The sequence below is a fragment of the Lampris incognitus genome, chromosome 18 (genome assembly GCF_029633865.1).
Source record: "Lampris incognitus isolate fLamInc1 chromosome 18, fLamInc1.hap2, whole genome shotgun sequence".
In the NCBI taxonomy this organism is placed as follows: Eukaryota; Metazoa; Chordata; class Actinopteri; order Lampriformes; family Lampridae; genus Lampris; species Lampris incognitus.
The window spans coordinates 24,677,510-24,703,186 of NC_079228.1; the positions used below are offsets into that span (position 1 = coordinate 24,677,510).

General features: G+C 39.6%; 2 protein-coding genes across 6 annotated transcripts; one reads left to right on the top strand and one right to left on the bottom strand.

Moving 5' to 3' along the window:
* Positions 1-405: 405 nt before the first annotated feature.
* Positions 406-23,554, bottom strand: zgc:114119 (Mediator of RNA polymerase II transcription subunit 30-like). 5 transcript variants are annotated; one of them, XM_056298537.1, is made up of 5 exons: positions 23,526-23,554; positions 5,604-5,832; positions 2,875-3,033; positions 2,478-2,567; positions 406-1,501 (listed from the first exon to the last, which is right to left on the bottom strand). In XM_056298537.1, exons 2-5 carry the CDS (start codon positions 5,823-5,825, stop codon positions 1,406-1,408), a joined length of 567 nt encoding a protein of 188 aa, XP_056154512.1. In that variant the 5' UTR covers positions 5,826-5,832; positions 23,526-23,554; the 3' UTR covers positions 406-1,405. The 5 variants fall into 5 exon arrangements, with proteins under 5 accessions (XP_056154512.1, XP_056154511.1, XP_056154513.1 ...); XM_056298536.1 differs by lacking the exon at positions 23,526-23,554 and adding an exon at positions 23,408-23,458; XM_056298538.1 differs by lacking the exon at positions 23,526-23,554 and adding an exon at positions 6,196-6,325 and having other exon boundaries at positions 406-1,498.
* Positions 13,035-16,059, top strand: LOC130128801 (integumentary mucin C.1-like). The gene is made up of 2 exons (XM_056298540.1): positions 13,035-13,112; positions 15,161-16,059. The coding sequence occupies exons 1-2, from the start codon at positions 13,047-13,049 to the stop codon at positions 15,614-15,616; spliced, it is 522 nt and encodes a 173-aa protein (XP_056154515.1). The 5' UTR covers positions 13,035-13,046; the 3' UTR covers positions 15,617-16,059.
* Positions 23,555-25,677: the final 2,123 nt, after the last annotated feature.

Sequence of the window (25,677 nt, forward strand, 5' to 3'; positions counted from 1 at the left end):
GGGTATTTGAGAGATGCAATACTTCTGTGGGTCTAACTCTAACAGACCCAAACCCTGAACTGCCACAGAGATATGATTTACTCCCTCTGTAAATCTCCTGAGAACAGTTAAAAATATAGTCCTGGCAATTGGTGCCAATATTTCATAAAGAAAAAACACTTACTGACGTAGGAATGGACTTCTCCACTGAACATATTCAAGGAGTGGGATGGGGTTAAACAAAAACTTATGCGCCATACTGTTTTGACCATTATAACGCAATTCCACAGAATTAATAGCTTTAATTGGGTCCTGTTCCCTGCAAAATATTTTTTTTCAAAATATACATGCAGGGGATTACATACAACCCAATTGCCTTCATTGACACTAATGCAAGATGTCAAAACAGCTGGCCTAAAGAATTACTATAGCTTGCAACTAATTTTTATAATGTGCGATTTGGGAGAAGCACTTAACAGTTTTTACCACATTCCAATATTTCCTTAGAAAGGAGTTTATTTATTTTGTACATATAAAGAGCCCAGTAAATTATCATGCAGTTTACAAAAATAAAATTTAGCGGCAAGCAAGTCTCAATGCCCTGAAGGTAAACAGGTGTGTTGTCTCGCACATGGGGAAACTAATCTCATTAAACATACATGCGCAAGAACATACACACGCACGCGCACACACACGCACGCATTTACAAAAAAAAAAAAACCCAACACCTGAGATTCATAGCTGCCAAGGGGCTAATTTGAATTCTGAACCCATGAGAATAGTGTGTGTACAATGCTCAAAGGATCACAGGGGCAATTGTTTCTTTTGTTCGCAATGTCATCAGACCAGCTTCTGGAAGATTTAAGTGCAATGAATTCTGAATCCATCTGGTCCCCCAGTCAGCACTTGAGGGCAAAGCACCATGAAAACAATGCTAAGATACAAGCATTTTCACCCCGAGCATTACAGGTTTTAACGCATAACATGAGCAGTATCATAACAAGATTTCATGACTTATTTGAATATTCCTAAGTTTAAAAAAAAACAGGAGCACTTGACAACCATGTTTCAAGGGAAAGTATTTGCTGGGCTGTCAGCTGCCTTTAAAAAAAAAAAGGGGGGGGGGGACAAACCTCCTTTTGGTGAGTTTGGATTCTTTGCCGAGACCAGTATCATGAGGAATTTCCCCCAAAATGTAGTGGGGTTACACCTTGAAGATCTGGATCATGTCAGGTGGATGTTTTCCTGAAAAATACTTTTGGGTTTCAGTGATGACATGCAGCAGAGCGGCTGCAAATGAGATCTGGATCCGGTCAGGACTAATCTCAGCAATCCATTATAAATAAACATATTCCACTTGGTCTTTGCTACATTTTGCAGTCTGTGTGCCTGTCAAAATATCATGTTGGACCCAACTTCACCGACGTCATTTCCTGAGGGTGAGCATGGCATTTACATCCCACAGCAGGTTCCTCATCTGGTCCATCAGAATTTTCATCTCCTGGTTCTTCTGACGCACCTTCTGCAGACAAGATGACATGACAGACAAGCAACACTAATTAGACTAATTATTAGACATGGTTAAAGTAGCTGGTGAATCAACTGAAAAGCCCATTTTATCAGCTGAATGTGATTTTTACAGAATGTGATCTCATTATGATGGAGGATTACCTCCCAAGATTGATGGTAAAGCAGTTAACTTACCAGCCACAACTAAATTTTACCGCCATTTGGCTGGTGGCTATTTCCTTTGATTTTCTTTCCTTGATCTTTAGTTCTATTGTGCACATGAGGATTACCCAGACTGCCTCAGAACATTTAGTTATGCTGCAATGCTTCTTTCAATCTGCAGTTTGGCCACACTGTGTTGACACTGCCACCTACAGTTATTTGTAGGAAACCTGTACAGCTCAGTAAATTGACTTATTCATCCAAGAGATGCTATTATTTTCTTCATCTGTTCAGACTACTATATTTTCCCCTTTAGGCAAACATGCTTTCCCCTTGTACATCCCACTTGGATAGTGTAACTTTTTCATTAAGTGAAAAATGGCCGCCTGGGGCTGAAACTATACAGCTCCGATCCAAGAATTTGCTGTACAGTGGTTTCATTCTGTCACCCAAGTTAAAATGATATCCATCTTAAACACTAGCAATACAGAAGTATTCTTGAAACTGTTCTGAAGCAGACAATAACTCTATAATACCAAATCCAATAGCTCTCATACATCAGGCATTAAGAACTAGATCATACAATACAAATTATTTCTTCACACTTCTTTAATGTGTTATCTTATAGAATTGTTGCATGAAGTCAATAAAAACCTAGAAACGCAGGGGAATGGGTTGGGATGGAATGTGTCAAAAATTTTCACCTTTCTATTTGAGACAAAATGCTGTAAACCGATATAAATCATCCATTCCTTTAGAGATTACAGTTCCCTGATGTTGACTGCAATGGAAATGACTGCTGTGACACTAAGAAATTAACTACACACCTCAAGAATTTCTTGTCTCTCCTGGTTGACAGCAGCACTGCAAGGGTCCACTTTGACAGGCGGTAACTCCTCTCCTACATAAGGAATCAGCTGTAGACACGGGGCAAGGACAAATGGGGTCTAAAAATGTTTTCCCCTAACATCGATTCCACCAATTTATTTCGATAATAGATCAGAGGAGAAGAAGAAAGAGGAGTAAGAGTAAGCAAGATACAGAGACAGAAAAAACACTTTCCATAGCAGACGATGAGAAGGCAAAGTAACAGGAAAGAGAAAATGTCAATGGTAACTGACTGACAAAACTGACCAAAAAAAATCTTAACTTTGTCTTCCTTTCTTCATAATTTGAGCATCAATTTTTCTTTAACAAAACAAAAGTGCAGAACTCCTTCCTCACCTCTGCAGGTCCTTCTTGAAGGTCAGAGGTCATCTCCACACAGCGTTCATAGAGGAGCCGAAGCTTTCGGAACAGCAGGGCCAGCTGACGAAGGTGCTCCTGGAGCTTCCCAAAACGGTCCTGGTACATCGCCTGACTCTGGGTCACCCCATTGGGGAGCTGAGAAAACAGCACAAGTGTTTTATGTTTTATGTAGTTTAATGTTTGTTTTGGTTTTATAGTGCTCAATAAATATACTGTGCCAGATATAGATAAGCGCTCATTTTCATCTGTAGTCCCTGGGCAGAGGGCACAGTTCTCTGTTTGAAAGAAGTGTGTTTAAATATAAATTATAAAAGAAAACTATGTAAATAAAAAGGCAACTACAAATTACCATACTACATATTACTGTGTTAATGGTAATTGACACATCTAAAAGACAGGCAGTTCAAGAATTATATCAACAAGGCAGAAATTTCATCACATACATCATTTTAGACCACCTCCCACACACACAAACACAACACATTATTAATCCCCCACCCCATGCCTAACCACATGCACACTTGGTGCGTAAATCTACATGTTGCAGCTAATGGCCACGGGACTGAGTTTCCTTCAGCCATTTTCTACATACTTGATTTGAAAATGTTAAAGGTACTGCTCTCTCTGTTATTAATCGGAAGGGTGTTCCACAATTCAGCGGCTTTAACTGAAAAAGCTGTTTTACCGATATTGTTTAATCTGTACTTGATATAAGAGTCCCCTCTTGAGGAGAACCTGGTGGGGCAACATCATTGAAGCTCTTATATAACAGACAGACATTAGACATGAACAGGTAATTCTCAAAAGCCAAGAGATTATGGTTTTTGATGATTTTGCAAATAGTGGTATAAATTATTTTTGTCCAGCACCTTCCGTGTTTAGAGTTTGTGAAGAGGTTGCAAATTAGTAGAACTTGCCCGAGACCAGGTCACATCACAGTAAGAGAGATGGGAAAGTATTGAGTGCATATACAGCTTTGCTGCATCTGTGCCTATTTGATTCCTAATAAATTTGAACTGAGCAAGGTTGCGTTTTACAGTCCCAGTCGTTTTTTTTTTTGAAATGTTTTTTGAAATGTCAGGTTACTAACAAAATAACACCTAAATATTTGAAATGTTGGACCATTTCTACACGCTGTCCTTTCACTATAATCTTGGGTGGGGGAGTGTCATTTTTCTTAATAGAAAAATATATAACACTGTAGTTTACAGGGTAAGTTGTCAGCTTAGTCCAGGGTCCTTATCTTGACAAAGGATAATGATAAGGGAAACCAGAATGATTTTGCAGATCAAGGAAAATGCACACCTGGACATTACTCAAATGCCTGTGAATGGAATTTTACATTCTTCATAATCTTTGCATTTGGATTTCAGACTAGAAATGCTCCACCAAAGCATTTAAAGTACAGGATGAACCCGGGAAGGAAGTAAGACCGATAAAGAGAGACATTTAAACAGGGACAGATTGGGCTGAGGCATGAGGGAAAGACATTAATATTACCATAGAGCTGGCTTGTGTGAAGAAATTGAACAAATGTACAGACAAAAGTGATAGGGGCCTTACAAGCTAGGGAGAAATCGCTTAATAATATAGACAGCTAAGATTGAGACACAAGATGGTCCATAATAGAAAAATGTCAAGTCAACTTAATGCAGTCATCTGAACTTGGTTTACACCGCTCACACTAATATCTTATAGGGGTGTACGAAAATAAACACACTTCAGTATTAGGATACTATATTAATATTGTAGAAGGAATGGTGGTTTACCACAACAGTCTCTCACAATGCTAAATCATTAAACATAACCCCCCCCCCAAATCATCTTATTGCATGCAAATTAATCAGCAGGGTATAATGTTTCGGATTCTGTATTTTCCCTGTTGCCAATCTCAAAGATCAGGTAGCAAATCCGGAATATATCTATAAAATTGTTTAAATCATTACATTTTCTATGATAAACACTTGAATCGCATAAACAGATAGACTTTTCCAAACTGCAACACACAGTCATAAATCAATGAAACTCTTGCACAAATAGCCTATGGAAAATACCTGCTGGCTTTAAGCCATAGATTTGTTATTTTTTCTACATATCTCATTTGTATGAGTTTAAAATATTTACAAATACTTTGTATATTTGCTTATTTTGTTTCTGAAGTATTTGTCTGCAAGTAGTACTTTGCATGTGTGACAATGTGTTTGGAGCAGAATCAGAAACAGGATTTTTTTTAGACAATTTCACATACAAAAAAATATGAGTTGATGGGTGGCTCACAAAGAATAGCTTACGTAAGACTTAACAGATAACATCTGCAATGTAGATGATCAAAAACACTCATATCAAAATATCATGACACTTGTATCCTCATGTGACTCAAAATTATTGCAATATACGGCCCAAAATGTCTTACAAGATATATTTTGGTGAGGGAAAAGATACATAACTTCTCAATAAGTTTTGAAATTTAAATTAAATCAGAATTGCTTGATGGATTCAGCTTAATGTAAGCAGCAATAGGGAGCTTGCTGTGTAAATGTGGGGAGTCATCGGTCCTGTTCTGGGGTGAGGCGGTTCGATGGTATGCAAGGAAACACTTGACGGAAATTATTACGTATTCAGTTTGACATGGCTTTCTGTCCTACAGAAAGAGCAAAAACGGTTATCAGTGATAATAGGGAGGGATGCCGGTCAGTGAGTCGTACCTGCGTGGCTCTTGTGATCTGGAAGATCTCCATGGTGCGAGTGACAATGTCTTGTACGGTCTCCTGTCCAATACGACAGAGGAACACCGGAGATATCTCTCTTAAGGCTCCTTGGGGTGGCATGGTGGGGTGACCGGGACCTTGAGATGCGCCGGTGGGCATGTGGGGCTGTTGCTGCGAGGGCATCGCTGCAAGACCTTTCTGAGGTAGGGGCGCTGACATCTTTTATCTGATAGGGGGGGGGGGCGGTGTGAGACATGATATATCATAGTAAATGAACATGACTTTCTATATAAGCAGCTTTTTATTCTTTGAAAGAGTAAGCGATGCGTGGGTACAGTTGAATCCTTGGTTACTTTCATATAAAATGTTCTCTACAAACAAAACAAAAAACAGCATTGATTTTTTTCTGTATTCAAGCAACGCAGCGGGTAACTAAGTGGCATAGGCCAAGTTACCCTATATTGCCAAGTTACGCGGCTTGTTAGCTCGTTAGCCCGAAACAATGAAGGGAAGGCGCAAAAGCGCGCTATCTGGTTAGCTAGTTTGCTAAACTAGCGCCGAATAAAATCTTTAATATAAAAATACCTACCAAGGGAAAAAATAAATCCTCAAGTTAGATGTTACCAAAACCCTTTGGGTCTGCGTCGATGATAGAAAAAAAAATATATGCACATATATCGTGACTCCGCTTCTCAGTTAAACGTGAAACTCATATTTACAACGTTTACCACCGAGAAAGAAACGCATGCTTGAGTTGCAATACGTCACTTCCTTTTTGAGGGGCTGGTAATTTCAAGCAGCAGATGGCGACAAAAAGGAGAAAGGATAGTTAAATAATCATAATAATCTTTATTTCGGACACACAGCCGGTCCATAGCATAAAAGCAACAATACAATAAAAGGAAGAAAAAAAGAAAAAAAAAACATTTAGGCCTACATGACGCCCCTACACTCGACGAGCGCGCGCACACACAAACACACACATCACAGGTAGGCACAGCTGAGGACACAAACAACGGACTGGCACTATGCCATCTGGGGACATGAAGCAACAAGCTCATAGCATCATTGTAAGCTACTCTGAGCCTCTGCATACTTCTCGTCCTGTAAGAAGACCAGAGATGAGCTATATACAGAGGTGTTACATAAGCTCTAAAATACAACGATGGCAAGTCATTTTAGTTTTTTAATCTCTCACAAATTCAGTTTGCACCAGTTAAAATATCAAAATTTGTTATCAGAAATTAATATAACTAGTTAAAATGTACCGGATGTTGGAATCAGGAATTAACTTTTGATATCAAAAATTCTTTTGTTGATGTAATGGTCAAGAGCACTTGCTGAAAATGCTCTTAAATCATTCCAGATTAAACATCCTATGTGGATGTGAATCTGTGAACAATATCTAATGTCCCCTCGGGAGTGAATAAAGTGCTCTGATTCTGATTCTGAAAATGTAGGTCGAGGTAGATCTTCACACACACACACACACACACACACACACACACACACACACACACACACACACACACACACACACACACACACACACACACACACACACACACACACATAAAAAATGCAGAGTTGGATCTGAATCATCATGTTCCTTGTCAGTGCACCTGCAGAGATAATCTACTACTACTACTTCCGGCTGCTCCCGTTAGGAGTCGCAACAGCGGATCGTTCGTTTCCATCGCTTCCTGTCCTCTGCATCTTCCTCTGTCACGCCAACCACCTGCATGTCCTCCCTCACCACATCCATAAACCTCCTCTTTGGCCTTCCTCTTTTCCTCTTCCCTGGCAGCTCCTCCGCACATGTCCAAACCATCTCAACCATCTCTGCCTCTCTGCAGAGTTAATAATAATAATAACAATAATAATTATTATTATCATTATAATCAATATATTATCATTATTATAACAGCCCACAGAGCCATAAGTCACAAACTCGTCAACTGTTAAGTTATTAGACAATAAAAACTGTTCACAGACTTTTTACATGACATTTTGTTTTATTTGCCAATTTAGATGTTGGGCTTTTTTTTTAAAATAATCCTCTGTTAAGTCTTATGTAGGCTATTCTTTATGAACAACCCATCAACTCAAATTCTTTGTATGTGACATTTACTTGGCGAAAAAAAAATCCCGTTTCTGATTCTGTTCATTCACACACAGTCACACATGCAAAGTACTATTCCTACTTGAAGACAAGTACTTCAGAAACAAAATTAGTAAGTATACATAGCATTTGCACTCACAAATATATGACGTAGAAAAAAACAAGTAAAACCTATGGATTAAAGCCAGCAGGTGTTTTCCATAGGCTATTTGTGCAAGAATTTCACTGATTTATGACTGTACGTGTAGGGCAGTTTGGGAAATTCTATCATCTGTTTATGCTATTCAAGTGTTTCTCATAGAAAATGCAATGATTTAAACAATTTTATAGTTAGATTCCGGGTTTGCTACCTGATTTTTGAGATTGGCATCAGGGAAAAGGCAGAATCAGAAACATCATACCCTGCTGATTAATTTGCATGCAATAAGATTTTTTTTGGGGGGGGGGTGTTATGTTAAATGTCTGTGAATGTTCTCATTCATCCAGGTCATGGTTATCCAAAGGAATTGAATCAAGTGCAACTGGACTTGGTATATATCCGTGAAGACGTTTCGCCTCTCATCCAAGACGCTTCATCAGTTCGTGCCTTTCTGACTAGACCAAGCTAGTCTGTGTTAAATGATTTAGCATTGTGAGAGACTGTTGTGGTAAACCTCCCTTCGTTCAACTGCTTTTGTTTACATTTGGATAGCAGATGGCCGATTAAAAAAAGCCTGTACTCTTATATCGAGAGATCAAAGTTTGGACCCATGTTGACTTTCTTAAGGAAGTAGATTTTGTTTTTTCGCACAAGGCGGCTGATCGTTTAAAAGCATGCCCTTCACCAATCCGAGCAAACACACTAATTTATAGACGTCATGTGCTTTCGGGTAAACTTATATTGGACCAGTTTAAAGCGATGCCAGTATTTCAGTTTTGCGGAACTAGTTTTTTTTTTTTTGGTTTCTTTTTTTTACTTTTGCTACAAACATTACAGTCTTTCATGCACAGAAAGGAGAAGTAAAAAGGATGATAGATGGAAAACAGTAAGAGTTTGCTCAACACACTAGTCTGTAATTGTAGATACACACACCTTGATTGTACAGAAAACGAGATAGAGTGAAAAGGTAACAGTATAGAGGATTATTTTCTCGTGATCGTTCATGGTTTGGGACAGGTAAGGTGAAAGTAAAAAAAAAAAATCAGGCCAACAAATGAGCACATCAAGTACTTCTGCCATCTGTGGTGGAAAACCTCTCCAGTGAACACCAGTATCACAGATTTACATCTGACGTCTCTGACGTCCGTACCGAGCTACAATCTGAACCTCTGAGTAAAAAAATAGCATGTGAATATCTCCATGAAGTACAATTTCCCTTTAATTTGTGCACCACGTCAGTGTATTATTATTATTCAGATGAGTCTAGAAACATCAGCATGAAGTCACAGTTTATTATCAGGGTTGCAGGTTGTTTCATATTCAAAGATAAGACCGATAAACCCGATATTAAAAAAAAAAGATGAAATCCTTTATTAAGTATAATTGCCCTTTGTGATTAAAACATGTTTATGAATCTGTGGTCATTTTGATTCCACGGTCAGGATATGATTTTAGAAATACTCTAACAATGTAAGTACATGCGTTACCATATTCATCGCTGTGTTATCAGTCACTAAAGCTTGCATAAATCTTATAAACGTAAATCGTACTAGTCCTTTACATCATAAAAACATCAGTATGATGTGATGGATATAAAAGGTATATGTTTATTCTAGCAGGTGAATTGGTCCAGATCTCCCATGAGAATGTGAAAACGCAAATAACCCAGCAACACTGGGTAGCCATGCAAAATCTGCACTACAAAGAGCTGAATTTGCATTCTCATTAGTCTATTTCTGGAGTAACATTCATGCTTCGCAAATTTCAAGTGCAGTATATGTGCAAGAAAAAAACATGTACGATTTAAAACACTTTTATTGGTTAATTTTCTTATCCAAGATCACTTTAGTATGTACTGTTTACGCTCTAATTCTCTCCCTCAAAAGTTTGTCCCCGTTCCTTCCAAACATGGTTGGCAACAGAGGATAAATCTTTCCATCTCAATTTCTTGTTTTTCATTTATTTTATAATGTGTTACTAATTCAAGTCATTGATTGTACAAACAGGGTCTACCCTCAGCAAAATGTTAATGCAAAACATGCTGGTATCTTTATATAAACATTATATAGTGTGACCTACTCTAAATCCTTCACTCTGCAACTCTCCGTTTTCCTCTTCTTTCTTTTTTTTTTTGCTTTGTGCGTCTGTCGAGGCAATAAAAAACAAAACAAAAAACTTCTCAACCAGAATCAACGACTATCACAAATCGGGTAATGCATGTAAAGCCGGAAAGGAAGCACATGCATTTAGAATAACAGATAAAGAATGCAGATAAATAACTGAGACCGAATTTCAGTGGAGTTATTGATTGTAGGGACCGGCATAGATAAGACTCAAATCCTACAAGCTGGATATGGAAAGAGGAATTAAGTGTTACAAATCTGAGGACCTCTGTAAAAGTGTGGCGGCGGCTGCAGCGGCGTTGTATATTGCCATGGTGACGTGGGCCTTGGGTTATCTGTCATAGACATAAAAGTACCCTTTATCAGGAAGTACTCAGTCTGGTGATAAGGCAGGTGGTAGGTGATAAAGCTCCACAAAGACCTGCCTGTGTTCTCGCATAGGCTGCCAGAGAAGCCAGTTACACACAGAGACGAGTCTGATTTCCCTCTCTGACCTTGAGGTTGCACTTCTAAATCAGGGGATGAACAGAAGCAAATGGAGACGGCAAGGAAGACTCTTAAAAAAAAAAAAATCTCTGGAGCTTCCCTGTTTTGGTTCTCATCGATATGTTTAGGAAAACCCACTTGGGTTCACACTCTTTTTTTCCTTCAGTCACCTGCGTGCATCTGTGCATCAGATATCCACACACACAAATTTGTGGGTTGAATTAATGAACCGGGTGCACATCTATCCTGATCCGCAAGGAACGTTATAGTCTCTGTGGCTCCTTAATGTTTAGTTTGCAAATGTGCATAATGCTACAGTCCAGAAGATTTAGAGATTTGCATGCAAATAAAAGCCCTTTTTAAAACTTTTGATAGCTGCCATATTCAAGACAACAGTGAATCCACAAATATTCAAAACACTTTTGTACTCGCTCATTTTCATGGTTACAATCCGGCAGGAACGACCTTACCTCTACTGACAGATACGCCAACGTCGATAGCTAAAACTCAGTGATGGTGCTGACACACCAGCACCATTTCACCTTGAATGGATCGCTGGGACTCGAAGGGTTGAGACAGCCCTTCATTGGGGACAGGAAGACAAAACTAACAAGCCTCGAAGTGGTCGTTTTTATATAGAAGTGACCATTTTCGGTTGGAGTCCTTGTCAAAGCTATTGCATCGCATCTGTCTTTCGCATCTACAACCTAAAAGGAATAGTCAAGTCAATTTTATTTGTATAGCTCAATATCACAAATTACAAATTTGCCTCACGGGGCTTTACAGCAACACAACATCCTGTCCTTAGACCCTCACATTGGATAAGGAACAACTCCCTAAAAAAAAAAAACCTTTAACAGGGAGAAAAAAACAGGAAGAAACCTCAGGGAGAGCAACAGAGGAGGGATCTCTCTCCCAAGACGGACAACGCGCAATGGATGTTGTGTTTACACAATTTACAGAATACAACATTGAAAGAGGATAACAGAATTATAATGGAATTATAAAATATATGAAGAATATGATGAGGAGGATGCTGAGCAGTGTCCAGACACCACCAGAACAGCCCAGGACCCGAGCCACGCGACCAGCATCACCATGTTAAAAAAAGAAACCAAAAAAAAAAAAAAAAACTTATCATAACCCAGTGAAAGACCTGAGAAGTTTGTCTGTCCTTTAAAACCTGACAACTGTCAATTTGAAGGCGATACGAGACACTTGAAAGTTTAAAATGTTCATCCAGAAGTTAAAAGTGTCACAGAAAAAGGCCCCTTGCATTAAAAGGCTGGTGCACATATCTTCATATCAGATCAACAAATTATTAATGTCCGAACTGGAAAGCTTTGCATCCTTGAGATTCTCACAGGAAAGACTAAAAATGCAGTTTTCTAAATATCGATGCATATATTTCTGATACGTACGAAATCACGTACGTACTATATTACGTTTTTTTCCACACAAATGCTTATGTGTGTACGTATTAATACGTATCGGTATCGCCAATTCTTTTTCTGCAAGTGTTTGCACACCTTGCGCTCCCGGAACTGATTCCTGATATCACAAAGTAAATATCACAAACTGTGCACTGCTCTCTGTTTCCAACCATTAGTCAACGAGTGAGATGGCTAACGGGCCCTTTCTTCCAAATATCTCCATCAAAATATAATACAGCAGTGTTGCAAACGAAAAAAAACTAGGCAAACTAAGTCAAATTCCCTGCTTATCAGAGAAAAGCTGGTAGTCTTTACTGGTTATGTTTCTGTGGTCACATTCCATCCCAGGTCGATTTGCCTTATCACTTGTGTGGAAAGGGCAGAAAAATCTAATCATTCCCAAATTCTGTTTCACTGGAATGTCTGAGAGGTGGGACAACTAAGACTTTCTGCTTTTCTTTTTCTTTTTTTGCCCGATCAAAATATAACAGTAGGAATTCTGCGTGTCCGTACGGATCATCAAGGGATGATTTTGCTCCCTTTGAGTTATGGAATGTATAAAGAAAGACAACATTTAACACAACACACACGGGTCTGTCGACATGAGGGTCATAAATCTAGTCAAAATGTGGCATCATAATGCGACATGTTGTCTAGTGTTGCATTTTTATATATATATATAAAAACACAGATACAGGAAAAAAGATTGTAATGCATAGCAGTACAGGCCTGTTTCATGCATCTCACACTCATCAGTGTTGATATATATATATATCGTGCGAGACGCACAAAACAGGCCTGTACTGCTATGCATTACAATCTTTTTTTGTGTATCCGTGTTGATATATATATATATATATATCCCAAACATAGAGGATTCAAATGTCTAAATGGCAAAAGTTGCAAGCCTCATCATCTCACACCAATCATTTGCCTGACTTTTACACATTACACACATTTTATAAAGTGCCCTCTCGGTATCCCGAGCCTAATAAGACAATCTGGATTTGATTCAAAGTGGAATGTGTGATTGTTTAGCTCAGCTGTGGTTATCGCTGTTTGAGATGGAGAGCTGGCAGGTATAAAAGGAAGAGGGAAGGCTGGGCACGGCCACATAGGATACAGACCAACACCACAATGGGACGGGTGGGGACGCTTGCATTATACATTTGTTTGGCCTATCTGCTACAGGGCACCACTGAGGTAAGTGATGCTTTGGAGGCCTCATCTGAAACAGGGTGTGAGCCAGGTGGCTAGAGACTGATATTTTTCCGTAACGTTTTGACATTAATGGTTAAAGAGAAAAATTTTGATCTTTCTGGACGAATAGACACTGCATGGGCAGGCAAATTATCAGGATTACTTTTTTTTCCCTGCATATGTGTGTATATTAAGATGTGTATGCAGACACACCTGCTTGTTTTTTGATGCATATGAGGTGGTTTCAGTCAAAGTAATAATTAATATTTGCTTCATGATTTAGTGCTTCGAGTCAATTTATTCTGACAGCAAAACTGGTCAGTATTTTTCATGGTGAAAAACAAATACTTTGTAGTTTTCATTTATGTATTTACATTGTATATTGTTAATCATATATGAGTTATCTATACGAGTAATTATATCACCCACAACTGCTGTTTTTATAAGTTTAGTAATCCATGTCCACAGCAGGGAAGTTTGACTGCATGATTAAAAAAAAAAAAATCACAGCAAAGTAAGGGAAAACAGATGTCTGGCCTGGACGGGGGATGAAAGGCATAGACAGAGAGGGAGTGAGGGGGACAATTATAACACACCAAACCCACAGAACGTGCACAACAACAACTGGCTTCTGCTGCAGCACCGTGACAGTATGCAAAGCGCGGTTAATGCCCTCACGCATCATGTACCCTCGATACAGCAGCAGGTGCTTGACCTTTGCATGGCGTAGCCGTGAATGATTTACACTCTGACGGTGATGCATGTATGTGTGACAGCTTTATCTACAGCGGACAATTAGAGGCAAACTAGAAGGAAGCACACTCACCTCCACCCTGATGTCCCCAGTGCAAGGTGATCAGACGATAGGGAAAAAGATCTCCATGAGAACATCATCGGCCGCTGTTGGCTGATTGAATATGCAAAGCGTGTGACAGGGAGAGAATTACGGCACATGAATTGAACTGCTAAAGTCCATAAGCCCCAGTTTAGAGGGACAGCTATGTGCCTCATACTGGACTCACTGAGCATTTGAGGAGAGTTATTTAGGTGCTGTTAATCTCGTAATTGCCTAAAAATAGAAGTAACAGATCGTTTACAAAGTTTTCTAATACAAATACTGAATAATATGTAGTAATTATGTAATGTATATGTCGGCCCTGTGTGATGGCTTGGCGGCCTGTCCAGGGTGTCTCCCCGCCTGCCGCCCAATGACTGCTGGGACAGGCTCCAGCATCCCCGCGACCCTGAGAGCGGGATAAGCGGGTCGGATAATTGATGGATGATGATGATTAATCACTGATATGTAATTTGAGAAAACCTATTAAGATCATTATCTTTCATTTTAAGATCATTATTAAGCTTTGTTTTAAAGTTTAAAATTTTTTTTTTTACAATTTAATCATTCACTTTCTCTAGACCAGCCAGTAATTTAAATCTCATAGATTTGTTTTTTGCTCCCACAGTCCAGACATGCAGGTCGGGTGAATCGGCCATACTAAATTGTCCCTGGTGAGCATATGTGTATGTATGTGTGTGTGTGTGTGTGTGTGTGTGTGTGTGTGTGTGTGTGTGTGTGTGTGTGTGGGCCCTGAAAGGCCTGGTGGCCTGTCCAGGGTGTCTCTGTGCCTGCTGCCCAATGACTGCTGGGATAAGCTCCAGCATCCCCGTGAACCTAAGAACAGGATAAGCGGTTTGGATAATGAAAAGATGGATGGATAATATGTATAATGATAATTTAAGGATTGCCCTGTGTCTTGGCTCCTTACCCTGGGCACTTTTTTTATTTTTTCCCGTGTGTATAGGTAAGCAATTAGAATTAGTAAGCATGAATTTGCCTACAGGGAAAAAGAAATGAAGTGATTTTGTTCAAGAAGTGTAGGTGAACGCTGGCCTGAAGATATGCACTTTTAGTCTACAATGGGAAACCGAGTGACTCTGCATTCTTGATAACAATGGAAAGATTGATTCCCTGCTTATTATTGTGCACTCCTATCTGCCATCTTCACCGCCTCCAGTGTGACGTTCTTGTTCTTTACTGTATTCTCTGACAGGCGCTAGGTGTGAGAAATACATCCTCCACGGTCGGTCCTATGGAGGCAACCACTTCAGGGATTAACTCCACCACCACCATCCATACTACTGTAAACGAAACGTCAATCACTGGCTCCTCTCCCAATAGCACCACCGACAACCACCACAATGGCAGCACTGCAACAAGGGGACCACCTCCCTCCTCCTTCACTTCACACGCCTCCACTCATCCCGTGGCTACCACCACATCATCTCCCGTGATGTTCACAGGAGTCACACAGAGGACCAAGATGACAACCAACGGGGTCAACACAACCAACACCCAGCATCCAAATGTGACCAAAGCTCACACAGCTTCCAAGGGACCCCTGTATAAGAGCACCTTAGCTGTTACAAAAGGAGGGTCCTCTTCCCTGTTTGGGTCCTGTAGCCATTTCCTGCTACCTTTAATTACCATTTTGTTTTACAGTGTATAAGGACCGACAATGTACGCCTGAAAGACTAGCTTCACTGCTTCCGATTTCAAACTCTCAGCTCAAATCTCAGTCATACTTAGTAAACAGAAGAGGGGGGGGGTCATTTCTACATTGCTACAAAACCACAAATCTGTCTGCACATTATGGAGAGGTTCACACAAGGCCTCCTCAGTAGAAAATATAGATTCTGGACTCAGTACTTAATCCACGTCACTGTGACTATCGCTGACGAGCCTCACACTGAAGCTATGAAGTGCTCCGTTTGAAAATATATGAAATGAAAAAAAAAAGCACTGAGCTGTTTTCCACTTCTGAGCAGGACTGATCCTGACAATCTCTGTGGAATAATCAAAACTTTCATATGCAAAAATGTCAAAATGAAATTGTAGCGGGAATGCCAGTATGTTTTTTTTCTTGTTGAATAAAAACCGTAACTGACTCGATATCATGAGCTATTCTTCACATTAAAACATAAATAACAGACAGACAGACAGACAGAGACACAGACAGACAGACAGACAGAGAGAGAGAGAGAGAGAGAGAGAGAGAGAGAGAGAGAGAGAGAGAGAGCGACACAGACAGACAGAAAGTGACAGACAGAAAGACAGCGACAGAGAGACAGGCAGAGAGAGCGAGTGACACAGACACACAGAGAAAGTGACAGACAGCGAGAGAGAGACAGATAGACGGACAGAGAGACAGACAGACAGAGAGAGTGACAGAGAGACGGACGGACAGAGAGAGACCAACACAGACAGACAGGCAGAGACAGACAGACAGATAGATAAGAGACAGACAGAGACAGACAGCGAGACACAGACAGACAGAAAGACAGATGGACAGAGAGAGTGAGACAGACAGTGAGAGGGAGAGAGAGAGAGAGAGAGAGACAGTGAGAGTGAACGAGCATTACTATCTCCATTTCCGTTCAGCTCAATAACATCAGCGGTCATAATGAATGTAGAACAACTAAACTGGCGTTCCCTGTATGCGATTGTTGTTGCAATATTAACGCAATGCATGCATTTAAATGCCAGACACTAATCCTAACAGCAATATGAAATATAACCACTTTACATTGGACCTTGATATAGTATGAAATTATATGACCGGCATAACACTTGAGTCATTATAACTGCAATCTAGATTGACAGAGCTGATACTGAACTACCGAGTGAGATTAGCCATGAAGAGACTGAGGAGAAACGAAACCTGTTGTATGGGATGAAGAAAGGTACAGTCTTCTCAAGAAACGAAACGTAAAAGTACTTCAGTTTTTTGGGGTTTTTTTGTTTGTTTTTTTTGTTTTGTTTTGTTAAGTCAAACCAAGGTTATTGGCGTATGCATTAAAACTTAAAGGTGCATTTCACAGTTGTTGTACACAGCGCCCATTTCTGCCCTTGTGTCGGTCAGACTTCGTACACGTTCACCTGGTCATACTTGTGACTGAGAAAACCAGCCAGTGCCGCGTCGCTTTCAATGATCTCCGTTTTCTCAACCAAAAACACGCTTGTCTAACGGCAAGATGATGCAGGTGTTGTCACATTACTCCACATATAGCCATGGCAGCACACACCATTACGGTTTGTGCCTTTAAACAACAGATGATAATGATATTCACCCCCCTCCCTTTTCTCCCAATTGTACTTGGCTAATTACCCCATTATTCCGAGCCTTGCCAGTCGCTGCTCCAGTCCCCCCGACCGACCAGAGGTGCTAGTGCAGCGACCAGGACACACACCCACATGGGACGCCCGACCAAACCGGAGGCAACGCGGGGATTTGAACCAGCGATTCCCGTGTTGGTAGGCAACAGAACAGACAGCTACGCCACCCGGACGCCCTAAAGTGCCATTTTTTTAAAGCAATAAATCTCAGGATTACAATAGTATCTTTGATTTGTAAAATAAATATCAAGTCTAAACGAAATATTAACATGTAAATGTTAAATGGTGAACGTTTACTTAGGTTGGGATTTACAGACTGGCTTACGTGGCTGTCATTGGATGCTAGTATTAACATTGTACTGTGTAGCTATTCAAAGTGGATATCACAGAAGAGACAATGCTTTAAAGCCTTAAATGCTAGTTTATTTCTAGCAGGGGAGCGTCTGGTGCAGTTCAGATAGCCTGGCTTAGCATTATAGTCGATAGTACAGACAAACGGATATGGGTGACAAAGTTCCAACCACGCCATTTGCATTTCCATTGCTGAGCCTGTACTAAATAGATATGAAATCTAATTTAAACAGTATCGCTCTCAATGCCGTGCTGTTTGAACTGCACCACCTTTATCGAACTTCCTCTCCTAATGAGTCTGCTTCTGCATCTGGAGAGGGGATGGGATTTAACAAGGACAATTAAAGAAAACTATCTTATTGTTCAGGTATATCAACCATGAATCGCTACAGGCTGATTAGGAAACATGGATGCCTAGTGTGCAGGATAACATGACCGTGTTTTATGTATAAGGAATTCATGTGCAAGGTTTGGTTTATCTAGGGTTTTTTTTTCATTATTACATATTTTGTTATTATTTGTTTTCCTTCTCAGTAGTAATGCACTAGCGTGATAAATAGAATATGTGTTACTTACACACACACACACACACACAGCCTCTTCTTTCTGGAAAAAAGGGGGGGGGGGTTGGCGGCGTTAAATAAAAACTACGGATACCACTTAGGGGAAAAAACCCATAAGTGACGCCTCAACACATGCACTGACCAAAACTACAATTGCAAATTCATGATAAAGCTGCTTGCATGTGTGTTTGAGAGAGCGAGAGAGAGAGAGAGAGAGAGAGAAAGAGAGAGAGAGAGAGAGCTAGCGAGAGATTTGATTTTTAAAAGTAACTTTTATTTTTTTTTAAATACAACCATTTTCAAAACACAAACATGAGCCCAGATAACATTGAAATGCTCAATGTTTTTAATTTCTCTGTAATAATTAAAATCAATCATCATTCTGGCTTTCACCATTCTAGTAAATAGCAATTTTACAGCAACGTCTACCGAGTCATCGAGCTTCCTCTTTCTGCTTACATATAAATAGCCATTTTTGCTTGTAAAGTTCATTAGATGACATTTTTCTTTCTCAGCTTGTTTATATCTAAATGCCAGAATGAACATTTGCTTGGAGAAAACCTCCCCTACCCTACTGAATAAACTCTCCAACAACATGACCAGTGGTACCAGGCGCATACCCTCTAACAGCGGAAAACAGTTTCTTTGTAAAGACAAAAAAGACTCACAACTTGACTAATAATGGAAAGAAAAGCATTAACTGCTACTATCCCATGTAAAACTCTGTTAATGGTGGTTTGTATAAACCCCTCCAAGCAGGTCTGACATCATCTCCCAAGCCCAGATGACTTCACCAAGGTGTGTCAACACAATTCAATTCAAAACTTTATTGCAGACTCAGGTTCATAACAGAAAAAGACAAATAGGTAAAAGACAAACCCTAGACAAATAGAGTAAACACAATAAAGTAACATAAATGGAACAAATCAGTGTCTTATAAGAAGGCAGCTATACCGATGGTCCCACTGCCAGGATCAGTAGCGTGTGGCACTGAGTCTTATATTAGTTATAACTCGTGAGGATTATATTATCAGTCATTGAGCCAGCAAATAAATTTATACATAAGATTTCTTAGAAGAGCCTGAAAGGTACTGACTCCTGCAGCCACAAACATTTCACTTGCACTACACCATCTAGGTCTTTTTAACAGTACTCTCGTAGCATCATTATAAGCTACTCGAAGCCTCTGTAAGCTTGCCTTTTTGTAGTTTGACCACAGTTGTACAGTATAGAGTGGTGTACAATATGCTCTGAACAGAGACATCTCCACACTAACTGAACACATACCAAACTTGAGTGAGAACATATTTGCTTGTGCATACATCATATGGCATTGCCTATAAATATCATCATCATCTGTCATTTGTTCAGTAATATAATGTTCAAGATATTTCACCTTATCACACACCCCAAGATTATTATCAGACAATTTAGAAATAGGAAATTTTAAACATTTTACCTCTTTGGTTCTGCAGATCATGACAACACTCTTACTAGCATTGTATTTGACGTCATGCTCCACACCATACACAGAACATATATCAAGGAGCTGCTGGAGACCAGCGCTACAGGGACTAAGGATGACAAGGTCATCTACATACATAATATGGTTCACCAAGGTATTACCCATCATGCACCCAGTGTTACAGGCTTTCAACTGCTTGGACAAATCATCAGTATATAAACTGTAGAGAACTGGAGACAGAATTCCCCCTTGTCTGACACCATTGCTAACCCCAAATGGGGCTGAAACACTACGTATCACCCCATTTCACTTGCATAGTCTGGTAAGCACACCAATAAGCCAGAATTCTCACAATGTATTTAGGCACCCCTCTTTGACTCAATTTAACAAACAGCTTTCTACGATTAAAACGATCAAAACATTTAGAAACATCAATAAAACACATAAGAACCTATGAGTTTTGGGCTCTATATTTGTTAATAATTTCCTTTACGGCATATATATACATAAGTCAGTGTCATGTTTAACTTTAAAACCAAACTGGTTATCTGTGAAGTTGATAAATTTATGCACTCTATCCAGCAGGATTCTTTCTAGGACTTTTGACACTATGCTGGCTAGAGCTATAGGCCTGTAGTTATCTAGGCTGCATACTTTACCAGCTTTGTCCTTAATGATTGGCACTAACAGTACAGATAACATTGAGTCTGGTAACAAGCCATGGACCATAAAGCCAGTAAAATGAATAGCAAGGACAGGAGCTATCCTCGGACTGGCATATTTAAGGTGCTCAGCAGTAATATGATCTAAACCACTTGCTTTGTTAACAGACAGCTTGTATATAGCTTGGTACACCTCACGTGACATGATCACCATTGAATCATCACTCTCAATATTGCCCTCCTTATACAGATCACTTTGGACACAGTTGAACAAGGTACTATAATGCTGTCTGTGTTTGGAGTCAGTGGCGTGCTCAGTCCTCTCTGTAGTTAAGTAATATATTTTTGTTGGATGCTCTTTGGTCCAAGGTTAGTAGTTTCAGATGAGAAAAAGAGAACAAATCTCTCTGACCAAGGCACTCCGTGTAATTAAAATGTCTTTATTGGAACTTGGACATATCCAAAAAGGACCTAAAAATGCCCACGCGTAGCGGCTCGGGCCTTCTTCAGGGCACTATGCCCTGAAGAAGGCCTTTTTGGATATGTCCAAGTTCCAATAAAGACATTTTAATTACACGGAGTGCCTTGGTCAGAGAGATTTGTTCTCTTTTTCTCATCTGAAACTATAATGCTGTCGCCATAACTCAGCAATATTGTCTGCACCGGAGATACCTTCAACAGTGCATGGTAGAGTTGTGTAGTTTACCCTTGTTTAGACACTTAACCATCATTTCATATATTATTTCACCTTTTACCTCTTCTAAATTTAGAAAAGTACTTCTTTTCTCATCTAAAAAATAAACAAAAAACCGACAGTCATCAAAACTAGGATGACTACCTAAACAAGGAAAAGAATCATCTATGTGAGGCACAATCAAACCATTGCTGTATTCATTCAACAGGAGGCATTCACGTCCCGTCAGACAGCATTTTCCAGTGTTTTGCCAGGGGGACATAGCACATGGGAAGATCATGCTATTCCCCCCCCCCCACCACCACCACCACCACCAAACAGGCGCCCCGACAGACCAGAGGGGGCACTAGTGCAGCGACCAGGACACATACCCACATCCGGATTCCCACCAGCAGATACGGCCAATAGTGTCTGTAGAGATGCCCGACCAATAATCATCTCAATTATATTTGTCACAATCATAATATATTCATCACATGTTCTACTAACTTTGTTTACTGAGCCTGGTCTTTTAGTAAGTATATATTTTGATGTATTTTGACTGCACTTTGATAAAGTTTTGATTTCACCTTAGACCTTCATCTGATTTTATCTTGCTTGAGCACATGCACAGCATTTAGCCATTTTTGGAAACGGAAGTAAAAGTATTTTGACCTCATTGTAAGTTTACAATATCCATGCAATAACTGGATCTATGCAACAGGCTGTAGGCTTTAAGTGGTCGCCCTACGGAGGGTCGGTTGGTAGTAGGGGGCCATGGGGGAATTTTCCCAGTGTTATAAGAAAACGTTGTACTGGGTTTTTTGCCCCCACCTACGACTGTTCATTTTTATTCACTACTGGCTTTTCTTTTTTTATTTGTGTTTAATGAGTGTACTTTTTGTGTACTGATGATTTGGACATTTTAACACTGATGTGACTTCAAAGTCACAAAGGGAGCAAATGTGGGAAATAATTTGTTTAAGCATCTACAACAAATAGGCTTATTTTTATACAAAGTATGTTTTTTTTTCTTAACCAAGAATCAAATGCTGGACAAATGGAATAGAATTCCATCTGAAATGTCAATGTCCAAATGGTTCCACTGTCTGTCCATGGAAAAAAAAATAGATGGACAATAGGGGTTATTTCGGTCACAAGAATAAGGGTTGAATTTAAACTAATTTGGGAAGCAATAGTGAAGAAAAAAAATCACAAAGAAGAAGATTAGTGTGGGACATTTTACAATCTGGAAAACTCACAGTGAGGAAGCAGAAAATAAGCTGACTTTATTTAAAGAAGGATACGCCAATAATAACAATAGCTTTCTCCAGCTCAAGTTAATCTCCAAAATTGGGTAATTTTTATCAACTGCCGATCTGCAAAAAGTTGTACATGCTTTTATCTATTCTTGGCTTGACAATTGTAATGCACTTTATTCTGGTATCAGCAAGGGCTCCCTCCACCATCTGCAGTAGATTTCTTTTTATGAAAGCTTTTACAAATGTTTGATATTTGTTTTTTATTTATGCTGTTTTAGTTTGCGCTCTTACTCGTTTGGTCTTACTCTCATTTTTGACTTGTTTTATTTTTTTGTGAAGCACTTTGTGGCATTGTTTTAGAAAAGTGCTATATAAATAAAATTATCAATATTCATAAATGTTTATTCTATACAGATGACACACCATGAACACCATTTAAGGAGGTTGAATATGAAAAGCGTGTGGCCTCATTGGTGGGTTTGGAGTGTCCGCACTGTAGAACAAAATATATGTACCGTCATGTGCCTGAATGGTTAGAGGAAAATATATATGAACAGTAGGAGAGGAGGAAGTGAAAATTAAATAACAAACTAATTTGGATGATCGAATATAGATGGGAGGGAGGGGATGGAATGGGAGGAACAATTTAGATACAGGGTTTAAAAAATGGTCAGAACATGGCTCGATTAAATTGCATCAGATATTGAACAAGGGCAAGACATTTGAACAGTTAAAAAAGGAATTCAATCACCCTAGAGCAGACTTCTTCATATATTTGCAACTAATGGGAAAAACTCATAAAAGCTACCCCAATAGAAGATTAGCTCAGTGAATTGCAAACGGGAGATGGAGAGAGGAGAATAATTTGTAAACTAGATCAAATATTTTTGTCTATGAACCAAGATAGCTCTTTAAATATAAAGCAGAGATGGGAATCAGAATTAAACATGAGTATAATAACACAGGACACCTAGACGGAAACATGCACAGAAGCAAACCTAGTGACAAATTCAAACACATGGAGGGAATTTAAATGGAAAGTAACCACTAGGTATTATCGAACACCAGAGATAGTGTCAAAGTTGGGTCCAACACACACCAGCTCGTGTTAGACAAACTGTGGAGCACAAATTGGAAGCCATACTCACATATTTTGGTCATGCCCTAAGTTACACGTCTTTTAGAAAGAGGTATTTGATGCTCTTAAAGAAGTGTTCAAGCAGAATATCCCACAAGATCCTATGGTGGCACTATTGGGAGTAATACCTTATGGTTTACACCGTGATGGCCTGGCGGCCTTTCCAGGGTGTCTCCCCGCCTGCCGCCCAATGACTGCTGGGATAGGCTCCAGCATATCTCCCGACCCTGAGAGCAGGATAAGCGGTTTTGATAATGGATGGTTTAGAGGGGAGGTCTAAAAAAGATCTCCTAGGAATACTACTTACAGCAGCCCTGAAGTGTATTACGATTAAATTGATTAAACCAGACCCCCCCACCCCACCCACACACAAACACACACACACACACAACTTATGGATCCAAAAGATATGGGATGTCTACCATATGGAGCAAATAACATATTTATTAAGGCTCCAAAAAATGTATATTTACTAAGCGGTGGGGCTTTGTCATGGATTTACTAATACAGTGAGGTTTTTTTTTCCTCTTTTCTTTTTTATTCTCTTCACTCACTTTCCACTTTCTCATTTGGTTGTTTCTCTGGTTTATAACATATCCCTTGTTTATGTGGCTATTACTTTGGAGTGGATCTTTTTCGTCATTTGTCTACTTAATATTTGAAAGTTAATGTGAAGAATGTATAGGTACAGCTGGAAAAGGAAAATTGTTGTTGTATGAAAATATATTGTAATATTGTTTAAAACTAAATAGAATTTAAGTTAAAAAAAGAATATAGATGGGAAATATAGAAACTCAAGGGATCAGAGCACACTTCTAGTTAGAACGCACATACAAAACTCACAAGAGGTAAAGGAGTTGCATACTGTTCATGGGTGTGTTCAGCCCCTTGGCATTGGTGGGTGCATCATTCTTTCATACTCTATGGGTGTTATCCTGTTTTTTGCGGCGCCCGGGTGGCATAGCGGTCTACCAACACCGGGATCGCCGGGTCGAATCCCCATGTTACCTCCGGCTTGGTCAGGTGTCCCTACAGACACAATTGGCCATGTCCGCAGGTGGGAAGCCGGATGTGGGTATTTGTCCTGGTTGCTGCACTAGCGCCTCCCCTGGTCGGTTGGGGCGCCCCCCCCCCCAGATCGGCAGAGAGAGGGTGGAGCAGCAACCGGGATGGCTCAAAAAAAAAAAAAACAGAGTGGGGTAATTAGCCAGATACAATTGGGGAGAAAAGGGGGGGAAATGGGGGGGGGGTCCTGTTTTTTGTTATTGCTTTCATCATTATTTTTATGATTGGGTCGATCCGTAAATATTGTATTAAGACTGTACTTAATGCTGTACAAGTCAAATATTCTCCAGATCCCTGGGTTCCACCATATAATGATTACAATATTGATAAGGATTTTAGCAAGCGTCTGCAGTGGCCTCACTTGATAGAATAGTTCCCCCCAATCCTTTTTTTTTTTACATTTAGTTATTGGTTTCTTTTCCCTTTCCTTATGTTAACACTTACTTAGTTAATCTGTAACCAATGTACATGTGTGTGTTGTGAATATATCTCTTATTTATTAAGTGATTTGGGTGTCTTGAAAAGCGTTATATAAATGTAATTATTATTATTATATTATTATATTATTATTTAGGCCCTGTGATGGCCTGGCGGCCTGTCCAGGGTATCTCCCTGCCTGCCGCCCAGTGACTGCTGGGATAGGCTCCAGCATCCCCGCCACCCTGAGGGCAGGATAAACGGTTTGGATAATGGATGGATGGATATTATTATTTATTGTTTCATCATTTTAATCATTGTTTAATGTTACCGGGGACTATATTGTGTTTTTACATGGATTTTGAGCATTCACATAAGTTTTTTTTCCAAATGTCAACACTGGGTTGTTTTTTTTTTTGCAATGTGTCTGCTCAGATTAGTGTAGATAACTTCTCGAGTCTTTTACTCATTTCTAGTCGAGAGTGGGGTGAGATGTTTGGCGTGAGAGGACATGGGATAATTGTGACTTCCGTCTGACTGCTGAGGCTATATGGAGTGTGTTGATGTAAACCTGATGCATTTCAGTTGGCTTACAACTGACAAGCAGGCCTCACAGTTATTCCGTATGAGTTGAGATGTTCCCCAGGATGTATAACCATTGTCATTTTGTTACTGATTAAAAGTAATCAAAAAGGGGAGATCGTGAGAACAATTCATACTTGATGTTTGCTTACTTTTAATCTTTCACCATGTATGACCTATACCATGTTTAACTTTATACTACATTGCTTAAATAGA

Excerpts from the sequence above, each read along its gene's own strand:
- LOC130128801 (XM_056298540.1), top strand. The coding sequence starts at position 13,047 with ATGGGACGGGTGGGGACGCTTGCATTATACATTTGTTTGGCCTATCTG. Across the intron at positions 13,113-15,160 it reads TGCTACAGGGCACCACTGAG|GCGCTAGGTGTGAGAAATAC; the intron begins GTAAGTGATGCT and ends ATTCTCTGACAG.
- zgc:114119 (XM_056298537.1), bottom strand. The coding sequence starts at position 5,825 with ATGTCAGCGCCCCTACCTCAGAAAGGTCTTGCAGCGATGCCCTCGCAG. Across the intron at positions 3,034-5,603 it reads AGATCACAAGAGCCACGCAG|CTCCCCAATGGGGTGACCCA; the intron begins GTACGACTCACT and ends CTGTTTTCTCAG. Across the intron at positions 1,502-2,477 it reads AGAGACAAGAAATTCTTGAG|AAGGTGCGTCAGAAGAACCA; the intron begins GTGTGTAGTTAA and ends TCTTGTCTGCAG.